This window comes from Miniopterus schreibersii (genome assembly GCF_964146895.1).
Source record: "Miniopterus schreibersii genome assembly, chromosome: X".
NCBI lineage: Eukaryota > Metazoa > Chordata > Mammalia > Chiroptera > Miniopteridae > Miniopterus > Miniopterus schreibersii.
This window is the reverse complement of record NC_138104.1, coordinates 357,159-377,143: the sequence shown is the minus strand read 5'-3', so window position 1 is coordinate 377,143 and position 19,985 is coordinate 357,159. Positions and strand designations below refer to the sequence as shown.

The window sequence follows — 19,985 nt, the reverse complement described above, 5'->3', positions numbered from 1 at the left end:
AATTTATGCATAGTTGTCTGAAATATATATTGAAATATAATTACATTCAAAGGGGATTTTTTAGTATATAATCTTCTCCAAAATATTTCTCCATCAATTATTTTTGCCCAAGTTTCCAACTGTCAGAATAAAGTACCTGGGTCTTATCATTATGAAGCTAGTGTATGCTTCTAAAACTGCAATGGAATTTGAGATATTGATATCATCAGGCTAGAAAACATACATCTCACTAAAAGTACATATCTCATGTGGTGTAAAAGTGAGCATATTTTTTCTTGTTTTGGATATTTAATACCCTTCTTCCCCCCAAGTTGTAAATACCTTGTCTTCACTATAATCCATAAGATGTACATTTGTTTGGGCTCAGTTGGTGGGGATTCCATATAATGGTGGCTTGCTATTAGCGTAACTTTTAGGACATGCAGATTCCCAGGTTTTTCTGATGACTGCAAATGTAATTTGCTTAACCCCAGAAGGTATTTTTAATTATCTGTTTTAAATCTTTTTTATTCTAAATTCTGCCTTCCTTGGAATTGCTAAATTTTCCAAATTCTCTGCATGAGAAATTCCGCCATGTGACAAATTTCTGTTAGTGACAAAACCCAAACACTCTGACCTTATTACTACTAGCCTATCTGTCAATATCACAGATCTTGCTAGTTCTTGCAGAAATTCCTAAGTTTGCTTCCATTTCTTTCTAGGTCAGCTTTTTTTTTTTTTTTTTTTAAATATATCTTTATTGATTTCAGAGAGAGGAAAGGAGAGGGAGAGAGAGAGATAGAAATATCAATGATGAGAGTCATTGATCGAGCCCACAACCCGGGCATGTGCCCTGACTGGGAATCGAACCCCGATCACCTGGATCCTAGGTCGACACTCAACCACTGAGCCATGCTCGGCCGGGCTCTAGGTCAGCTTTGAAGTGACTCTATGTTCATTTGTAGTATGGGATTGCCATTCTTGTTGATATTTATCTAGATTCAATTGTAGCCCTCCCATACCATATACTCCAGGAGTCAATGTTGAATAAGGCAGTCTGTACTTAGCTATCTTATTACTGGTGGCCATGATCAGACTTTTCCTCTTGACATCAAAAGCGAGTTGGGTGCAAAATCAAATGAGCTCCCCAAGTATGAAGAAAGTGCGATATCCTCTTCTTTCATTTGCACTTGACCTTATTTTAACATTGATGAGAAAGGAGACTGTTAGCTAGAAGGCAAGATTTTTAGACAGATAGCATTATGAGATTAAGGATCCAGTATTTCCTTTGCTGTCATTCAAATTAACAGACAGAAAATTCTGTTTAAAACAGCTGGGCTTTTTGACTTAGAGGACTTCTGTATAGAAGATTTAAGATGTCAGTTTTAAATATAACATTAATAATGTTAGGCAAAGAATGGGAGTGAATTCTTGTAGAAACTTTCATTTTTCATGCCTGTTTATTAATGGTCTTTGTGATTTATAGTAAATGCTGGGGAGGATTTTCAGGCCCATTTATCATGGGAAGGGAACACCTTCTTGTTCTTAATGTGAGTGTGTCATAATTAACAATGCATGTGGGCTAGATTTAGTTCTGTCTTTTGTGAGAGTCCTTCAACCTCATATTTAATCCCAAACTGACTGAATATTTTTGCTTCCTTGAGGAAATTAATTGTGCCACTAGAAAAATCATCAACTAAAACGGGAGTTAATATCAGGCACAATGTAGACTGGGCTGGTTAATGTATCAAAATGATATGACAAGAGTAGCTCACATTTCACAAAAATTGGAATAATGGAATCATCATTTTCATTAAAAATAGGAAGGTCTGTGTGTATGTAGCACTCATTTTCAGTAAGAGCCACACCATTTATTTCTATGTTCATGCATGTATGCGTACTCTGTGACTTATTGATGGCTATTGCTGTAAACACCAATTACATTGAAAATGTTCATACATATATGTATTTTGTCACTGGAACTGAAGCTAAAGAAAGAGTCAGCATCTGTACAACCAGTTGGAAGGTTATAAATTTATCATCAAGCAACCTAATTGCTTAATTATTTTCATCAAATTAGCTTATAATTCAAGATATTTTGGTGTTGACTTCTGTTAAGAGTCAGCAATATATAGGTATTTTACAGTTAAGTATTGTCCTTTACCAGGTGACTTTGTTTGTGCTGATTTTCTATTAATTATGAGGCCATTTGGAGTATTTTTTATAACAAAAAATTATATACAAGTTATCATGTTAGTCACACTAGGATACACAAAATAACTGTACAGTCTGGTCCCTGTCATCAAGGAATGTACAATTCAGCTGATCAGGCAAAAGGTTAGCACAATGAAATAATTCAAGATTAAGTGATAAACTGATGCAGTTAGTGAAAAGAAATCAGAACATGGCGGTATCTGTAAGAATTGAAGTCATTGGAGAAGACCTCATGTTATTTGAATTTGAGCTTAAAATACAAAGATTTAAGCAAGTAGAAGCAAGGGAAAATATGGTATTCTAAACAGAAAAACAGGATACAGAAAGGCATGGAGGCAATGTGAGAGCAGGGAGGAGACAAAAGTAGCAGGTATGCTGGGAATAGAAGGAAATAAAGCCTGGCAGTAAGGTGAGGTGGTGAAGGAGACAGATATCTGAAAATCTTGAAGAAAAAAGTACATTTACCTGTGAGGAAGTCACTGTAAATTCAACATATATCACATGTTGTATATATGGTCACTGGGACCAAGTACAAAAAAAGTCAAAGCTTTTAGTCCATTAGAGAGTGAGGTGAAGGAGAATAAGGAAAAACACATGATTTGCAATGAGAAGTGGGCAGGAAAGGGATTGTTGGGGGCACATATTGACCACATCTTTAAGACATTTCATAGTGGAAGACAGTCAGCAACTGTTTCCTGATTAGGAACCTGCAGCCTGGTCCCACACAGAAGGACTGAGCAGCTTCTTCTCGTGGTTATGTGTTATGAATATTGATATGTGTGCTTTTAAAAGAGAGGTTTTTTAATTATACAAGCAACACCTTAAAAAATTCCTATATGTGGAATGGCAGGGCATTCAATGAATGGCATTGAAAGTCACATACACAATTTCTAAAATAAAACTCATACAGCTTCCTTACTGAATATGTGTTCATAATCATGTCTGAAATATATTGTAAACATGAGCATTAAAATACCTAAGTGAATGTCCAAAATATTCATAAATGTGTGCAATATCATTGGAACAATTATAAGCTGATAACAGTGGAAAACTTTGGAAAATTGGGTACAGGACAGTAAAGAGTAAGAAGACACACTTTGCATTGTACCTCTTTCTGTATATTTTGAATTTAGTGCCATGTTGGTACCATGTTTATTATGTATTAAAAAACAAATACTATTTTAAAAACCACAATGATGTGAAACATAAAGGACATTTAAATTTCCCCTACTTAATCTTCACAAACTATTAATATATGTGGAGTTATCAGCTGTCAACTGTAAATCTTTTTCTCTAGCCTCAGTGAGATTTGTCATTTAATGAGTCAAGTGTAACAAGGTTTTCCTGGCATGAAGGGTTACAAATTCTTGCAACCTATCTCATTATATCACTTGAAGAAAACATTTGGCATTAATTCTGTGTTGCTGTTGCCTTTTTATATGATTACAAGGATGGATATTGCAGTAGATACCTGATTCTTTTCATTTCTTCAAACTGGACTTGGTGTGGTGTTTAAGAAACAGTCACAGTAGCCTGGTGAAAAATCCCATACACCCCTCTTTGGAACCCAGCCACATGACTTTGGCTGCATGTCTAAAGTGGCAAGGATACCTGTTTCATCTAACCCCCCACTCCCACCTCACCATCACCAGTGTTCTTGTAGCAATCAAATGAAGTCATAAGAGTGAAAATGCTGAAATGTTATCAAGTGCTCTGCACTTAAAAAGTACTTTGATTTTGTTGACCCAATGATGATGATATTCTATTGGGATAGACCATAGAGACACAGACAGTAGACAGTGGATATGCCAGGGGGCAATTTTCCCATAGATCTATAGAGAAAATTTCTTTTTTTTTTTTTTAAATATACATCTTTATTGATTTCAGAGAGAGGAGAGGAGAGAAGGAGAGATAGAAACATCAGTGATGAGAGAGTCATTGATTGGCTGCCTCCTGCACACCCCCAACTGGGGACTGAGCCGCAACCTGGGCATGTGCCCTGACCAGGAATCGAACCCCTATCACCTGGATCCCAGGTCAACACTCAACTGCTGAGCCACGCCCGGCCCGGCTAGAGAAAATTTCTTTATGACTTCACTCTAGGTGTCTTAAGTGCACCAGGCATTTTATAGAGTATGTGTATGCTATGTAAAGCCTCTGACCTTGGAAGCTTAACTCTTAATCAAGTGTCTGTGATACATCAGATAACAAATCAGACATGAATTGGTAGCAGACAATAATGATAAGGAGATTGGCATTGAGGGCTTCGAAAGAAAAAATAATGTAGTATAGGGAGAGTTTGGAAGAGGGATACCCACTTCCTAAATCCAGAGGTAACTCTAAGCATGATGGGAAACAGAGAAGACACCAAGCAAGGAAAAAGGCAGAAGCTTATGGGGAGCTGCTCTGAGCCTATCTCTATCCTGCTTTGTACTCTTCCAGGGAATTCAGCTTGTTGACTGACCAGGCTCTCCTGATAGGTAGTTGGGCCCCATCTGTCTCTAAACCTGTTCTATAGACAGTGGGGAGATTCCTGCATGGTAGCAGCTTCCAGGTTTAAGTTACCCAGATGAAGCACACACCCTGCTCCACCTAAGATTTGTGACGGTTATAATTCTTTATTGGAAGATTTTGATCTTGTATTAAATTTCTGGCCTGTGGCCCTCTCTAAATTCCTTATGAATGTGAGCTGCCAATCATTCATTCTCTGCTTTGGTGGAGATGAGGGTTCAGGAGAGTCAGCATTCATGTCCACTTGCTTGCCTTTATTCTCTCCCTTGTTCCCCCCTAAAAAAAATTGTCTTTAAAGGCAAAAGAGATGAAAATACTTGGCTGCATATGATTTTTTCCACCTGCTTAGCTGTTTGCTTGAAACAGCTCTAATAACATAAAAGTCAGTGTGGCTTTTAGTTATTTGCAGAAAAATCTAAATTATCAGTTTATTCTCCCAAATGCAAATTGTGTTGCTCTCAAGATACAATGGCTCATTAGGCCAGCATTGACCAGCCTTACTGGGAACATGCGAGCATCCTCTACAGTGCCATCACACCTCATACTGTGGTGAGGCTGAATCCAGATGCCTTATTGTTTTTTTGTTTCATTTCTTTGAAACTGCATATTGAAGTTTGTCCCATATTATCATTAAAACTGTTTTTCAACTTGATATTGTTTGTTACTAAGTCTCAGTATTTTCAGCTATAAAATGCAGGGAAAGTCCTGAAGCTGGTTCCTGGCATGCAGTGCATGCTCCATACATCATAGCTAAAATTAGTACTTTCATTATGAAATATGCTCTGGGTCCAAGCAATGGTCATTTATGCAACTTAATGCTGCCCTGATCCTCGGCTAGGACAGTGGCAAGCCACCTTTTACCCTCACAGTGATCTATACATAGCACACATTCAGAGGAAAGAATCATGTGTGTAGTCAACTCCTGGTGCAAGCAGGTAGCCTGAGGAAAGTTGTAATTTGTAAGAAGGAATCTGATTAAAACCTCTTTAGGAATAATTGCCTAAAGAAAGCTTGCACTTCACCAAGTTAGATTGAATATGACATAAGGCAGTTAACTTTCTCTTGCTAAAGGAAGGCAGAATAAAAATTGTAGAAAAATAAAATCCTCAGTTGATCTCAAAACTGTGTCTTAGCCTTTAGTTTAAAATTTACTAACTTATTTTTTCTCCAGCTGATATCTGAATAGCCGATGTAGGTTTTAGTCTTGCTATTCTCAGTGTGGTCCACCAATGAGGAGTATCTACATCACCTGGGAATGTGTGAGAATCTGCATGTTAATAAGATCTCCAGGTGATCTGTATGAATACTGAAGTTTGAGAAGCACTGTTTAATAAAGTTCTATCACCTGAATTTACTCACTAAATTGTCTTATAAGCCTATGTGATATATAAACTCCATTTTACAGATGAAGAAACTAAAACCCTTATATTAAGTGCTCAGCCTAAGGTCAGTCAATAATACACTACCCAAGGCAACACTCAAAATGAGTTAATCTGACTTTAATTCCATGCTCTTCCCACTGTACTAAAACTACCTCTTTAAAATCAGTAAGGGAAATGTAGCTATTTTTAGATACTCGAAGTCAACTGGAAATGGGAGAAAGGGCACAGGTAAGAAAAGACAAGATCCTGGGTCTGGTCAGTCCACAAAAAAGGTAACCAAGCCATGATTGATTGTGAGCCAAATGTAATTATGAAAAGCCATTGCTGAAATCACTCAGCATTATCACCTCAGAAAAGAAGAAGGTGTCAGGTAAATTAGGAGAAATAGGCAGTAACTGTTGGTGATAGAAAAATGTGAGGAACCAATCATTTGCAGTTATAATGAAATTTCCAAATGGTTGACTTTCAGCTTCTCTGAAAGATATAACATCTTTCACTGCCCATTGCAGTGGTAGTAATCTACTAGTGCCTAACTTGTGCTAAGCTCTGGCTCCCAGAGAGCCTGTGATGACATTGGGGCTACCCAGATTATCTAGGATCATCTCCCCATCTCAAGATCCTGTATTTATTCATATCTGCAAAATTCCTTTTGCTGCTTTAGGTACCATATTTACAGGTTTCAGGGATTAGGATGTGGACACCTTTGAAGGAGTCATTATTTTGCCAACCACAGATCGCTTCAATCAGTTGGGGCTTTAAACAATGTCATGTATGGTAACTTGCCCTTGAAAATGAATATGAATGGATAGATGTGCATCTTCTTACTATTCTTTGCAAATAAACTGAGCAAACTCCATTTAAAACACCAGGATCAGACAAAAGGACAAATACCCAGTATAAACACATTGGACAAAGATTATCTCCTGAAGTCATGCTGTGATAAAACTATCTGCTTATCAATAGCATCAGTGCCTTAACATAGTTGCTTGCAATAATATTGGGATATGAGGTATTTTACTTTCAAACTGTGGTTGAGGGCCATCTCAGGGAGGAGGACAAGCTGCTGGGGACACCCTCTCCAGTGTTTCTGCCCCATCCCTTGTTTCTACCAGAGCAACTCTGCTTTTATCTGTATTATGTGTACACTTCCTATTGGACAATTGGGCTAAGTGGATTTTGGGGGTTGAATGGGATAGATTTCAAAACTACTGACTCATACAAAAATGATTCTTCCCATCCCCTAGCTGGAATAGGTTCAGGGTTAAAAGTGTCTGCTGCCAGTGGCTTTGTGTGGTAAGGGAGACATGTTGTTTTGGTTCTGGAACCCAGAGTTCAGAGGAAAACAAGGAAGAGAGGTAAGATCAGCTGTAAGTGTTGATTCCTTTGCTCTATTTACACCTTAATGACATTTGATCCTTATAAAACTGGAAAAGAGTCATGTTGATGAAATGTGTACAGGTCTCAACTAAAGACAAGGGTTTAATACAGAACTCCCCCATTAAATATCTCATTCTACATGTCTTTGGAAAGTTTTCAGCCTTGTGAAATATGTTGCTAAGATCAATACCCTGCTTCCTGCTACAAAGTCATTACCTATTCTGGAACCTTTACTTTTTGATGCCCACCCAGCTTGATTGAGCAGAATGGCCAATTCACCATCCTGTTTATTTCCTTAGAAAGGTTTTTACAGTTAAATTAGGATTAGAGTCAAACAACACTGATGCAGATGTTTGGCTTTCTGGAGGCTGTTCATTTGAATTAGTAAAAAATCTGATTTGTAAAATATCTCTACAGAAATGTGACGGATAAAGTGTTGCGATGAGCAGGTCATTTCAAACCGGCCTTAAGGAGCAGATTGTGCAAATGTCTCCTCACACATTTTCTCTAAGGTCTATAAATAGTCTCCTTAAAAATCTCCTATACACTTTAGTTTCATAAAGATGGTAACTTTTGAGTTGTAAAACACCTTAAAGATCATCTAATCCCACTTTGGACCCGTATTCTTTATTTCCAGCTATCTGGTCACCTAAGGATGTGACACTAACTGGCCTGCTATAGATTTTTAAAAGTCCTTCCTGTTGTTGAAGGGAAACCTTCCTGACTAGATCTCTAAATCATTGTCCCTAGTTTTACCTTGGAAGGCCCTCAGAATAAACTCACACCCTTTCCCACAGGACAGACCTTCAAGCTTTTTGAAGACTATCATCATATGAATCACTCTCCTACTGGCTCCAGAGTCTTCTCCAGGCAAAGTAATCCCAGTTCCACCACATGGCTTCCAGGCTATCTAACTTATGGTATCATATTTAAAGGCCTTTTAATTATGCTTAAGTATTCATATATGGTTTCTGTTCACAATTATAATCCCTTAATCACAATTCTGAAATTCAACAAGTTCTGAGAAATGTTATTTTCAGTAACTTTGAGACAAACTCATTTAATGATAAAACCTGGCCTAAACTGACATGCAGATATTCATTTACAGTCTCTATTTACTACTGTTACTGTGAATGTTACTGCAGCAACATTAATGAGTTTTATTAAGGGACGCTTCCCCAGATCCCACTGGGGTATTATATGTATGGTATAGTAACCATATTACTTTTTTTAATTAAAACCAATCTGAATATCAAAATTCATCTGCCCTCCAAAGGGCTTTAGATAAGGAACCCATGTATACAGACAGACATACAAGTTTTTACTAAGCCAGTAAATATTTTATTTTTATTTACCTGAGGACTAAGTTCATTCTGGTAAATAAAGCCTCTGTACTTTGTGTATTTCACCTCAGTGCATTCAGTTTGAGGGAATAATTCTTGAGATTATTTTGTTTCTTACAAAAACTTCTCAAAAGTAACCCAGTAAATGGAAACTCTATCTAGAAATATTCCAAAGTAAACCCAGACTTTACTTTTGTTTGGTGATACTAGGATAACCACAGTCTTTTGAGAAGCCAGAAATTAATGCATAGATATGAAAAAAAACTAGGAAACAGCCTTTTAACTTGAAAATAAAAAAATGTTAGTATGATTTAAACATCTCTCAATCCACCGGCCAGTAGTCACAGATGCACACAGACATACACGCACAGACATTTTTCCAGGGGATATATATAGTCCCCTGTTTCTTCTGCTTCCTCTAATCTCTTGGTGTATTTGACAGAGGAATGTACTTGCAGATAGTATTTATTTATCAGATAGCATTTTAAAATGAGCTTTTGCTATATGAAAGAAAATATTGGGCCCCCATCAGTAGATGAGTGGATACAAAAACTATAGTATATTTACCCAATGGAATACTAAGTAGCTGTAAAAAAGAAGGAACTCACCTTTTGTGACATCACATTATCTCACTAATATGTGGAATCTAATGAACGAAATAATCTGATGAACAAAATGACACCAGAAACTTGGAAGCATTCAAGAGACTGGCCGGTGCCCCAGGGGAGGGGGTGAGGTAACAGAGTAAAGAAGGTGAAAGGATTAGCTAAAGAACAGGTATGCTTAGCCCATGGACAGGAACAATAGTTTGGTGAAAGCCAAGGAATGGTGAGTGGGTGGGTGGAGGTGGGCAAAGGGAAGGAAAAAGGGGGAACACCTGCAATAATATCAACATTTAAAATTTTAATAAAAAATTTAAAATAAATTGCAAAAAGGAAAAGAAAAGAAAACATCTACCTAGGAAATTAAAGGGAGAGTCTTTAGGGTCACAAGGCACATGTAATGAAAAGGCTTTCTGCATTTATAGTGTCTGATGAGGATCCTGTTCCTTCCCAAGCAGCAACTGAGTATGGATCCAGCTCAGTGGGCAAGAGCTGTACTATTGAAGAAGAATAAGCCCCTATGAGGGTGTGGGGTGGGGAGCAAGCAAGTAATAATGCTCCATGCTTACAGAATATTGAGCATACGGGTCCTTAGGGTCAATCTTTCTCAAGGTTAAGGGTGGAGCCACATGACTAGGTACCCTCCAGGACCAGGCCTGGATTCTCCTGACTGAGCCGAGTAGAAAAGAGCCAGGAAGGAGCTGGGAGTGTAAGATTCTGATGGCCAGCCAGGCAGATCTGTGGGCCAGCCCCTGCACATCAGTGAATATCCTCTAGCCCACCTCTCACCATAATTAACAAAAAGGGGACTGGGCTGATAAGACAGAGGGAAATGAGAACACTCTCTCAACTTTAGATCCCCATTTTTGAGCAAAAACAGAGCAAAACTCAGTCCAAAGAGACAATGATCATGAGCCCCTCACTGAGCCTCATGTTTCCCTTCTGTGAAATTGGACTGAATGCTCCACTTTGCTTGTATCTCACAGATCATAGGTCCTTACTCTGAACTGGGCTCATCCAGGTGGTTTGAGACTGAAGAAGGCAATGAATGATGTCATTTTTCTTTCAGCCCACTCTTGGCCAAGCCTCAGCCTCCACCTGCAGTGCAAGCCAGTGGTGGATCCGGCAGCTCCAGTGACTCAGAGAGCAGCTCAGAGTCAGACTCGGACACTGAAAGCAGCACCACGGACAGCGAATCCAGTGAGGTGCCTCGTGTGGCCACTCCAGAGGTGGGTGAAGTGGCCAGTGCAGCAACCATCACTTGCCTGTCACCGAGGCTGCACCCCAAACACCCAGACATGCACACACACTTTCAGCACAGTAATTATTTTAACACAATGAATACTTCAGAATAGTATTCAGGTATTTGATAGCATTTTTTACTTCTGAATTGTATGTATCGTTTCCATGGCTTAACAGCAAACGCTAACATCGGCATGCATGCCCCCATACACCAAGGAAAGTGCAGTGGTTTTTCAGAAGTCAAATCTTTACATCCTTCAGTAAAAATACAAAAGACCTATTCTTTTTGCAGTGAATTACAGTATCATATGGGAGGCACTGGCACTTTGGCAGATAGAAAACTTTTTCTTTTGAATTATGCTTGAGGCATGCTTACATTTATTTTCAGGACCAGAGATCATTACCTCTGCCTCCTCGTAATAGGTTAAGTAATGAGTCTCACAAAAGGATTTGGGGACTAGTACCCACAACCCCAGCCCAGGTCTCCCTACAGACTCTTTGAAAAAACCCTCTGTGAATAATTATTTCCTTCCTGGCCAGAATGGATAATATTTTCAGAAGAAGAGTGGAAATTAGTTTAAATGAGTAGATCTGGGCTGACTTGTGGTGTATTTGGCTCTCTAAGTAATTTGACTAAAGTGGATTCTGTGTGTACATTTGTAAATGTATAAATGGTCACTTAACATCCAAAGCTTTTACCAGCAGTCAGTGTACGGAGGGTCCTCCTGAATCTTTCCCAGATGTGAAATTCATTCTTGCTGCTATTTCTCAATCTGTAGCCTGAGCCTCCCTCAACCAACAAGTGGCAGTTGGATAAGTGGCTTAACAAGGTGACATCCCAGAACAAATCATTTATTTGTGGCCAAAATGAGACCCCCATGGAGACGATTTCTGTGCCTCATCCAATCATCCAACCAATGGAAGTCCAGGTCAAAGTAAAGACAACCCCCAGCCAGATCCTGGCTGAACCCAAAGAGAGGCCTCTCCTCAGTCTCATCAGGGAGAAAGCCCGTCCACGGCCCACCCAGAAAACTCTAGAAACAAAGGCTTTGAAGCATAAGTTGTCAGAAACTATTGAGACAGCTTCTCAAAGGACAATTGGGAAAAAACAGCCCAAAAAGGTCGAGAAGAACACCAGCTTTGATGAATTTACCTGGCCCAAACCAAATACTACCAGCAGCATTCCCAAAGAAAAAGGAAGTGTGGAGCTTCCTGACCCACCAAGAAGCCGCAACAAAGCCACTGCCCACAAACCAATCCCTAGGAAAGAACCAAGGCCTAACATCCCATTGGCTGCCGAGAAGAAGAAATATAGAGGGACTGGCAAAATTGTGCCAAAATCCCGGGAATTCATTGAAACAGATTCATCTACATCTGATTCTAACACAGATCAGGAAGAAACCCTTCAGATCAAAGTCCTGCCTCCTTGCACTGCTTCTGGGGGCAATTTTGCCAAATCCAAGGAAACCTGTGGTGCTGACCTGACCCTCAGCACCTTAATCAGTGGCAGCAGCAATAACAATTTATCCATCAATAATGATGAGCCAACTTTTTCACCCATCCCTGTCATGCAAACTGACCTTCTATCCCCTCTAAGAGAGCAAGAGAATCCAAAAAATCTCTGGGTAAAGATTGACCTTGACTTACTATCTAGAGTACCTGGCCACAACTCACTCCAAGCAGCACCAGCCAAGCCAGAGCACAAGGAGACTTCTTCAAAACCCAAGCGTCAGATTGCTGCTGCAGCTGTGGAAAAACTCACTCCTAAGGGCAAGAGGAAGCACAAGGTAAGCTTTATAATGTGATCATGAGCAGTGACTGTCCTTTGGCTAACTTGATCTTGAGTCTCATTTTTAAGGACACCAATGGCAGTGTATTGAAGTCTTTGGTGAAGGCAATGATGCTTTCCATGTGAAATGCAGTCTTTGACACAACCAGAGAGGAAGTGTTAGAAATGATCAGGCTTTGGCAGCCAATGTCAAGAGTATCCAATATGTTACATGGAGGATTATGACATTTCGGAAAGAAGACTATGAAGAGAGTCTCCTTCCCCAGGCTGTCAGTCACTGGGGCCAGCTTCTTAAGCAATTCCTGCTTTCATGGATTCATGGGTCATTACTCTACAGTCCTCCACCCCAGCAGCAAAAGGGAACCCAAGTGTTTCTAAAGTCAAAGGGCATTCTCTGGGCCTGGTTAATTTATCTGAACAAACATCAGCATCCTTACAACCCAGTCACAATTTATTTTGGCTCCTGCTAGACATATGTTCTGCCCAGATCACTGGACACCCTGAGCTGTATGATTGGCTTGGTTTGTGAAAATCTCTCCTACATAAGGTTAGGGCTGAATTCCAGGGCTACAAATTGTAGGTGAAATGCACAATAGCCTTTTTGATTTCAAATACATCTAGGGAAGTGAGTTTGCATGTAATAGATTCTTCATTAGGGAACAGCCTTACCAGTGGCCAAGCCATACTGCTGAAATGTATGATTTACTGCACAAATGATTTAAGTTTTCATTTAACATTAGCAGTTCAAAAACAGAGGGCATTATCTCTGAGCTGTGCACCAACTTATCCAAAAAGAGTACTCCAAAATAGGGTCCAAAGTCTGCGGTCCTTGCCCTATCACTGTTTCCTCACTCTTAGTGACAACAACAGTACAACCAGGGGTAAAGATATACCTTCACAACAAGCACATGCAAAGGTCAAAAGGCCTTGCACGTGGTTAATTTCCTTGCATGTTGTTGATTGTAAAAGTGACCTTTATAAATTATTGATTTGTTGATGGGAGAAGTATCTGAAAAGTATAGATTCTCTTTACTTTTAGTATGAGATTCCTGTGTACCCAGTCTTTAATCAGAGGTTCACATCACAGCTCAACTATCTCAAATTACAACTTTTGGCTGGTATGACTCAGTTGGTTAGAGCATCATCCCTTATACCAGAAGGCGGCAGGTTCTGTCCCAGTCAGGGCACATACCTGATTTGTAAGTTTGATCCCCGATTGGGGCATGTGCAGAAGCAACTGATTGATCTCTCTCTCCTTCCTTCCCTTTTTCTCTTCTTTCCTCTCTCTAAAAAATCAATTTTAAAAATTCTAATTTTTGGCAGGAGTAAGCTAGTCAAAGGTGCATATTTAACTCCCCTATCTAATATAGCTGTTGAAAGAGAAACAAACTGTCTACCTTGCTCATTGTTTTTAAAAGTCTGCATGTGCCACATATTTTAAACTGTGCATTTTTTTCCTGTTAAAGCCAACAGAAGTAGCAGAGAAAATTCCTGAGAAGAAACAACGCCTGGAAGAGGCCACCACTATCTGCTTGCTCCCCCCTTGTATCTCACCAGCCCCACCCCACAAGCCTCCCTACACTAAAGAGTGAGTTTTCCCTGTCTTTGTATGATACTTCCATTGTTCAGAATCTTAAAAAAACCTTTTTTTTGGGGGGGGGGAGGGGTAGGTCTTGTCCCAAAGAAATGTTAGGTAAAATACAAGAGTTGCTAAGTCCAGTTTTGACAGCTGTCCCTGGTGTAACAAGGGTAGGCTAAGGGGTGGAATATAGACGGCCAGATTTTGGGTGACACCATAAGCTTTTTAGCAACATTTCTTTAGTCTAAGTTAGATTGATTATCAAAATTGGCCAACAAGAAGTTTTAGCATTAAGTGGAGGATAAAAGAAAGTAAATGAATTAAAAATGGGCTGCATCAAGAGACTACTATCACTTGAACCAAATCACCTGATTCTGGGCATCTCCAGTTCTGATGGTGATTAAACAATTTCCCTGGAAAGCAACCCCTTGGGATTCACAGGATAATCCAGCTGCTGCTTCCTCTATGGTGTCATTATTTAACCTTAATATGAAGCTTGAGGATCAGTAGCTATATCCTGAACTCCTCAGAGGCTAGGGGAATGACATGTCTGGGAGGGCCAGAGATGAGCAATCTGGGAGTGGCCTTCCCCTACACAGTTCTGTGTTTGGGAAAGCCAGCTAAGAATAGATAGGTTAATTCCAATCAGCTGGTACCTCTTCACCCTTCTCCTTTCTTGTGGAAGGTGCCAGAGCCAGACAGGAGGCTCTCTTTGTTTCTTCCTCACTCAAATAGCATTATGACTGTGTTCTTCTGTCTTATAAATATCACTTAACTAACAGTTATATCAGTTACTGGAACCATTCCGTCTGGATAATTATTGCCATAAATTCATTCAAAATTAGTGATTACTTCCATCAAAGATCAGTTTTGGAGCCTATTAGCAGCCCAGAGCAGAGAGGCAATCTGGCTAACTGCTGCTAACAATTGATTTCACAGATTATTGTTTAACATCAGTGATATGGCATCAATCTGCCACAGATAAGATATCAGAAAGAAATTATTGGTTTACATTTGCTTGGGTCCTTGTGGTTTTGAGATTAAAGGTAAGAAAAGACCAATTACCATTAGATTCATTCAGTATAATAAGGTGATTTGGGCCATGGGCTGCCCCTCTCCCTGAACATCTGAAGCTCTTTGTGAAGTGAGTCTGTATTCTCTGGTATAATTTTGATCTGAAGCATCTCTTCACATACTTGGAATGCTCATAACTAGAAACTCTTACAGTGGAACAAGCCAATGCTCTCTACTCCAGGATCGACCAGGCATGTAGGGAAACGTGATTCTTCTCTAGTGGTTAAACATGGTCATCATATGGCCTTCCTCCTTTCCAAGGAAGAAGGACTACAATGGCAGTTCCCAGGCTTTGACCAGTTCAGGCCACCTGAAGGCAAAAGGAAAAGGCAGGGGACAGTGGGAAATTATCACACCATCAGTCCCCATTGCTAATCTCCTTAAATGACCCAATGACCTGTTGCTATTTTCATTTCATGGAAGAAAGATGATCACATATTAAGTAAATGTCTAAAAATTTGAATATGTTCTTATAAAATGATGATTTTTAATTCAGGATCATACAGAGTTTCTGCTTTGGTTATAGGTAGGAACGCAGTGTTTACCTAGTAGCATTTTTTATTTAGGAAGGCCTGAGTCAGGTTCTCATGCTCATCTAAAAAACTCAAGTCTGTGAAAAAGTCTTGAGTTGAGGGAGAATGAAGCATGGACTGGCCTCTCAGAGGTCTTCTCCTGGGTACCTCTCCTCAAGCTTTGTCTGCTCCTTTGTGCTTTGTTGACCCTTCAAACTAAATCCTTGGAAGTTTCTATCAGACCACATTCACTTCTCTAAATGAATATTCTAAACCTAGCAAAGAATACCACACCAGACTATGATAGCTGGAGTTCCCTTTCATTCAACAAAAGGGTCCTGCTGAGTTCCTCCTCACTTCTTTGGAACCTAAACCATTAGCAAGGCTTATGAGACACAGAGTAGGGGTGGGAATACAATTCTCTTGTCTGCTGTCCTCCTCTAGCCTACAATGAGACATGCAGAAAGTAGCAAAAGTTGTTCTTGTAGTAAGAAGCTGTAATGCTGACAGAGTGGTCTCCAGAAAATGCTCCCTGGGTATTTTTCACCAGTAAAGTTATTAAAGGCTCCATGATTCTAGGTAACTACCAAACAGAAGGAAAGGGGACCAGGTGACTCGTGCCCACTGCACAGAATGTACTGTACTGTATGCGATATATTGTTTACAATGGCAGATTATAAGGCCTAGCATGACTGTAGTAGCCAATGGCTAGTGAATCATTCACCTCCTATAGACACCAATACTTAACATCTTTGTACATAAATTCCCCCAAATCTGATACCTCTGCAATGATTGTACTTAGTGTAGGCTGATGTTTGTGGATCTTCCTCATGAGCACAAATCTTAATCCTTATGGTCACCATTATTTTAATCAGGCATCACAACTCTCTTAAAATTGTTCTATACATCAACTCAACCTTAGAAATCCATTGACAAATATTTTAATTAATTTTAACCAATTAAGTTAATGGCAAAAACAGTTAAATTTTTAAAAATTTTGCCACATAACAAGAATTGACATAGAGCCATGTAGAAGAAGTGGAACAAGGAGACTGCATTGACTTCTACCACTTCAGAAAATCAAACTACTTGAATGCTTGTTCATCTTCGATTTGTTGCTTTGAGATTTTGTAAATCTATATTTCTAGACACTTACTGAAATTGACCAAGAAGAAAACATAAATCCTTGTTGACTTAATTTGCTATTCAAAATTGTAGTTGATAATCATGAAAAGTAAATGGCTGCACAGTGCAATATAGTTGTCTAAGAAAAGATTAAAATTCAAGTAATCTACATTGATTAGTCTAAAGAAAGTAACTAAAATGAAAATCCATTATCCGATTACCATGTCAAACAGCTAGCATAAGGGTTTAGTTGTACTATTTCATTTGAAGTCTCAGTCTATTTGATGGTGCTCATTTAATAAGCAGATAAATAAGTTTGAATGCACAGAAGTACCCTAGGACTGCAGGTGTCTTGTGGCAATATGACAAAATATTTTCCAAATGGAGTTTGGTATAGTGGAGTACATCATCAGTACTTCAATGTAAGAACTTAAGGTGAGGGGCTTGTTATGCCTTACCATTGGGGGAGAACATTTTGAACATGCAACTTGCAATGTACCACTAAAGTATTTAATGCAAAGAACATATATGCATAACCCGTAGACACAGACAACAGTGTGGTGATGATCAGAGGGAAGGAGGACTGGGGTTGGGTGGAGGTGGGCAAAGGAGGGGCGGGGGATGGGGACATCTTTAATAGTGTCAACAATAAAAACAAAGTTAAAGTCTTTGATAATACCCAAATTTAAAAATAAAATATTTATTCCATTACTTATTTCTAAGTAATCTATAAGTATAGTATTTCTTAATAAAATATCCTTCTACTAATTGTTTATTGTAACATTTAGTGTATGATTGTGCAATTAAGTCGTAAGGCCAAATAAATAGGAACTATTCCAAAAAATGAAGATTAAAGTATACATTGGATTTTCCATTAAAAATCTAATTATTAGTAATCTTGAAAGGTTACCAATATCACACTGAAGCACACAGCATTAGACACATATTTATCAGAGTTCAGCTTCAAATACATGTTTTTATTCTTGTATACATATGTTTGCATTTATCTATAGCTATATCTATAGAGAGGGACATCTCTCTATCTATATGTGTTTTTATATATATTCTTTATCACACATAAAGAGTCATTAACTAATACATTACTTCAGCTGAAAGTACCAGCATCATAGAAAAATTCAGAATAAAGACAGACAAAATTTTATGACACCCTATACTCTTTGTTTTAACAGAAATAATTCATCCAGGAGAGCAATTAGAAGAAAAGAAGAAAAGCTGTTCCCTCCTTCACTTTCCCCACTGCCAGAGGATCCTCCACGCCGTAGAAACATCAGTGGGAATAATGGTCCCTTCGGTCAAGACAAAAACATCCCTATGATTGGACAGATCACCTCTGCCAAACCTAAGAGGAATGAAGGCAAATTCTGTGCTACTTTCAAAGGGATATCTGTAAATGTAAGCATCTTGGGAGAAATATTATGATCGTCAGGTGGAAACAAGTTGATTTAGCTTATCTAACTAGCTAGACTTAACCACATGGGGATGTTGCAGGGGGATGGGAGGAAGAGGCAGAGAATAACTATAAGTGTGTGAACACACAAAAACACAAACTCTCCATTATTTCAAATTTCAGTTATTCTACTTTAGGACGAATTTTTCATTTCAGCCTTACTGCTCCAAACAGATTATTATGCAGAGACTTGGGACTTTAGACATCCTTTGGTCCAAGCCTTTCATATTTTGGGGGTGGAGGACACTTCCAAAATACTGACCACAGCATCTGGTAAATTCATACCCACTAAACTGGGTGATGGAAAGATGTAACTTGGAGTTCCAGCCCCATTTCGGTGACTTTGGGCAATCCCATTCCATCTACTTGTTCTTTCATTCACTAAATGATCAGTGCCTACCATGTGGCATTCACTCAGCTGGAAATCAGTCAAGTTCCTCATGTGAATGACAAGGCTGCTTTGGCCTTGGTCCCTGGGTAATAACTATTGCAATACAATGTCTGGTATTTTACTGCACTGGATCTGGCATTTTGCAGTGACCTTAATACTTGCCTTAGTGAAAATTCTGGCCTGGTTTACTTATCAACAATATACACATCAGGGTCATCTCTGCTTTACCCTTTCCCCCGCCTGTCCTCCCTTTCCCATTCCTTCCCTCTCCAAATCACCAAACTACTCAGGTGCTGGGATTACATAACGACATGGATGATGTCGTTATGTAATCCCAACACCTGACTAGCTTGGTGATTGGAGTCATCATAAAACAAAATCTGGTTATTCACAGAATTCATAAAATGTACCAAGGTCACCTACTTATCCTCAAACTGTGTCCATTATTTTATTTTCCTTTGTCTTGTTTCTTTTTAAATTAAATTTATTGGGGTAACATTGATTAAGATCATATAGGTTTCAGGTGTGAATTTCTATGTTACAAGAAGTGATTTCTCCTCCTTTTTCCCAGGAGGGAGACACTACAAAAAAGGCAACTTCTGCCACCGTTACTGTCACCAACGCTGCTATTTCCACTGCCACTGCTACTGCCATGGTCACCACCCCTGTCATGGCCACTGCCACTGCTACTGCCACGGCTACTACCACAAGCACTACCACTACCATTTCCACCACCACCTCTACCATCACTACTGGCCTAATGGGTAGCAGTCACCTGGAGATGACGTCCTGGGCAGCCCTGCCCCTTCTTTCCACCAGCACCACCAGTGTCCGGAGACCAAAGCTCACTTTTGATGACTCGTATGTTGTCCCCAGATTATTCATGACCCTGTTTGAGAGTAGTGAATGGGGGGGAGAGCGGTGTGACTTTTCTAGCACCATGCAATATGTCACCCAAAATAAGACCTTAGCAGCAGTTTCTATAGCTTTAAAAGTATATCCCTCCTCCCCACATACTCCTATCCTAACCAAGAAATGTCTTTGGTCCATTTTAATTGTTACTGTTTCAAAAGGCAGTTGCTTAATTCTAGGTTTTTTTGTCTTTCTTTGCTATTCCTGTCTTCAAATAGAACTGTGTACCAACAAAGAGGTTTACAGCTAGGTTTTGTTGAATCTGTTTGGATAACTGGAATGGTGGGAGTCAGAGGATGTAGTTATTTATCCTAATGAGCCACTTACAGAATTATTTCAAATTTAGTTATTATATGAATGATAACATTCATTTATCTGTCCTTCTTAAAGTGTTATATAGGAATGGATTTATAGTAAAAAACATTTTTGTCTATTCAGTTTTTAATGAAAAGATGAACCATTGGTTTCTGAAAGAGATCATTTTT

The 19,985-nt window shown here is 39.1% G+C and overlaps 1 protein-coding gene across 6 annotated transcripts in view; it reads left to right on the top strand.

The window, feature by feature from the left end:
* Window positions 1-19,985, top strand: part of AFF2 (ALF transcription elongation factor 2) — a 393,556-nt gene that overhangs the window by 344,938 nt on the left and 28,633 nt on the right. For 5 of the 6 annotated variants that reach the window (XR_013998027.1, XM_081125977.1, XM_081125975.1 and 2 more), the window contains 5 exons: window positions 10,478-10,637; window positions 11,430-12,437; window positions 13,906-14,027; window positions 17,920-18,142; window positions 19,160-19,449. Coding sequence is in view for 5 of the 6 variants with exons in the window: in XM_081125977.1 (XP_080982103.1) it covers window positions 10,478-10,637; window positions 11,430-12,437; window positions 13,906-14,027; window positions 17,920-18,142; window positions 19,160-19,449 (1,803 nt within the window). In the remaining variant the exon portion in view is untranslated. The remainder of the gene's footprint in view (window positions 1-10,477; window positions 10,638-11,429; window positions 12,438-13,905; window positions 14,028-17,919; window positions 18,143-19,159; window positions 19,450-19,985) is intronic. The other variant, XM_081125978.1, reaches the window with a different exon arrangement.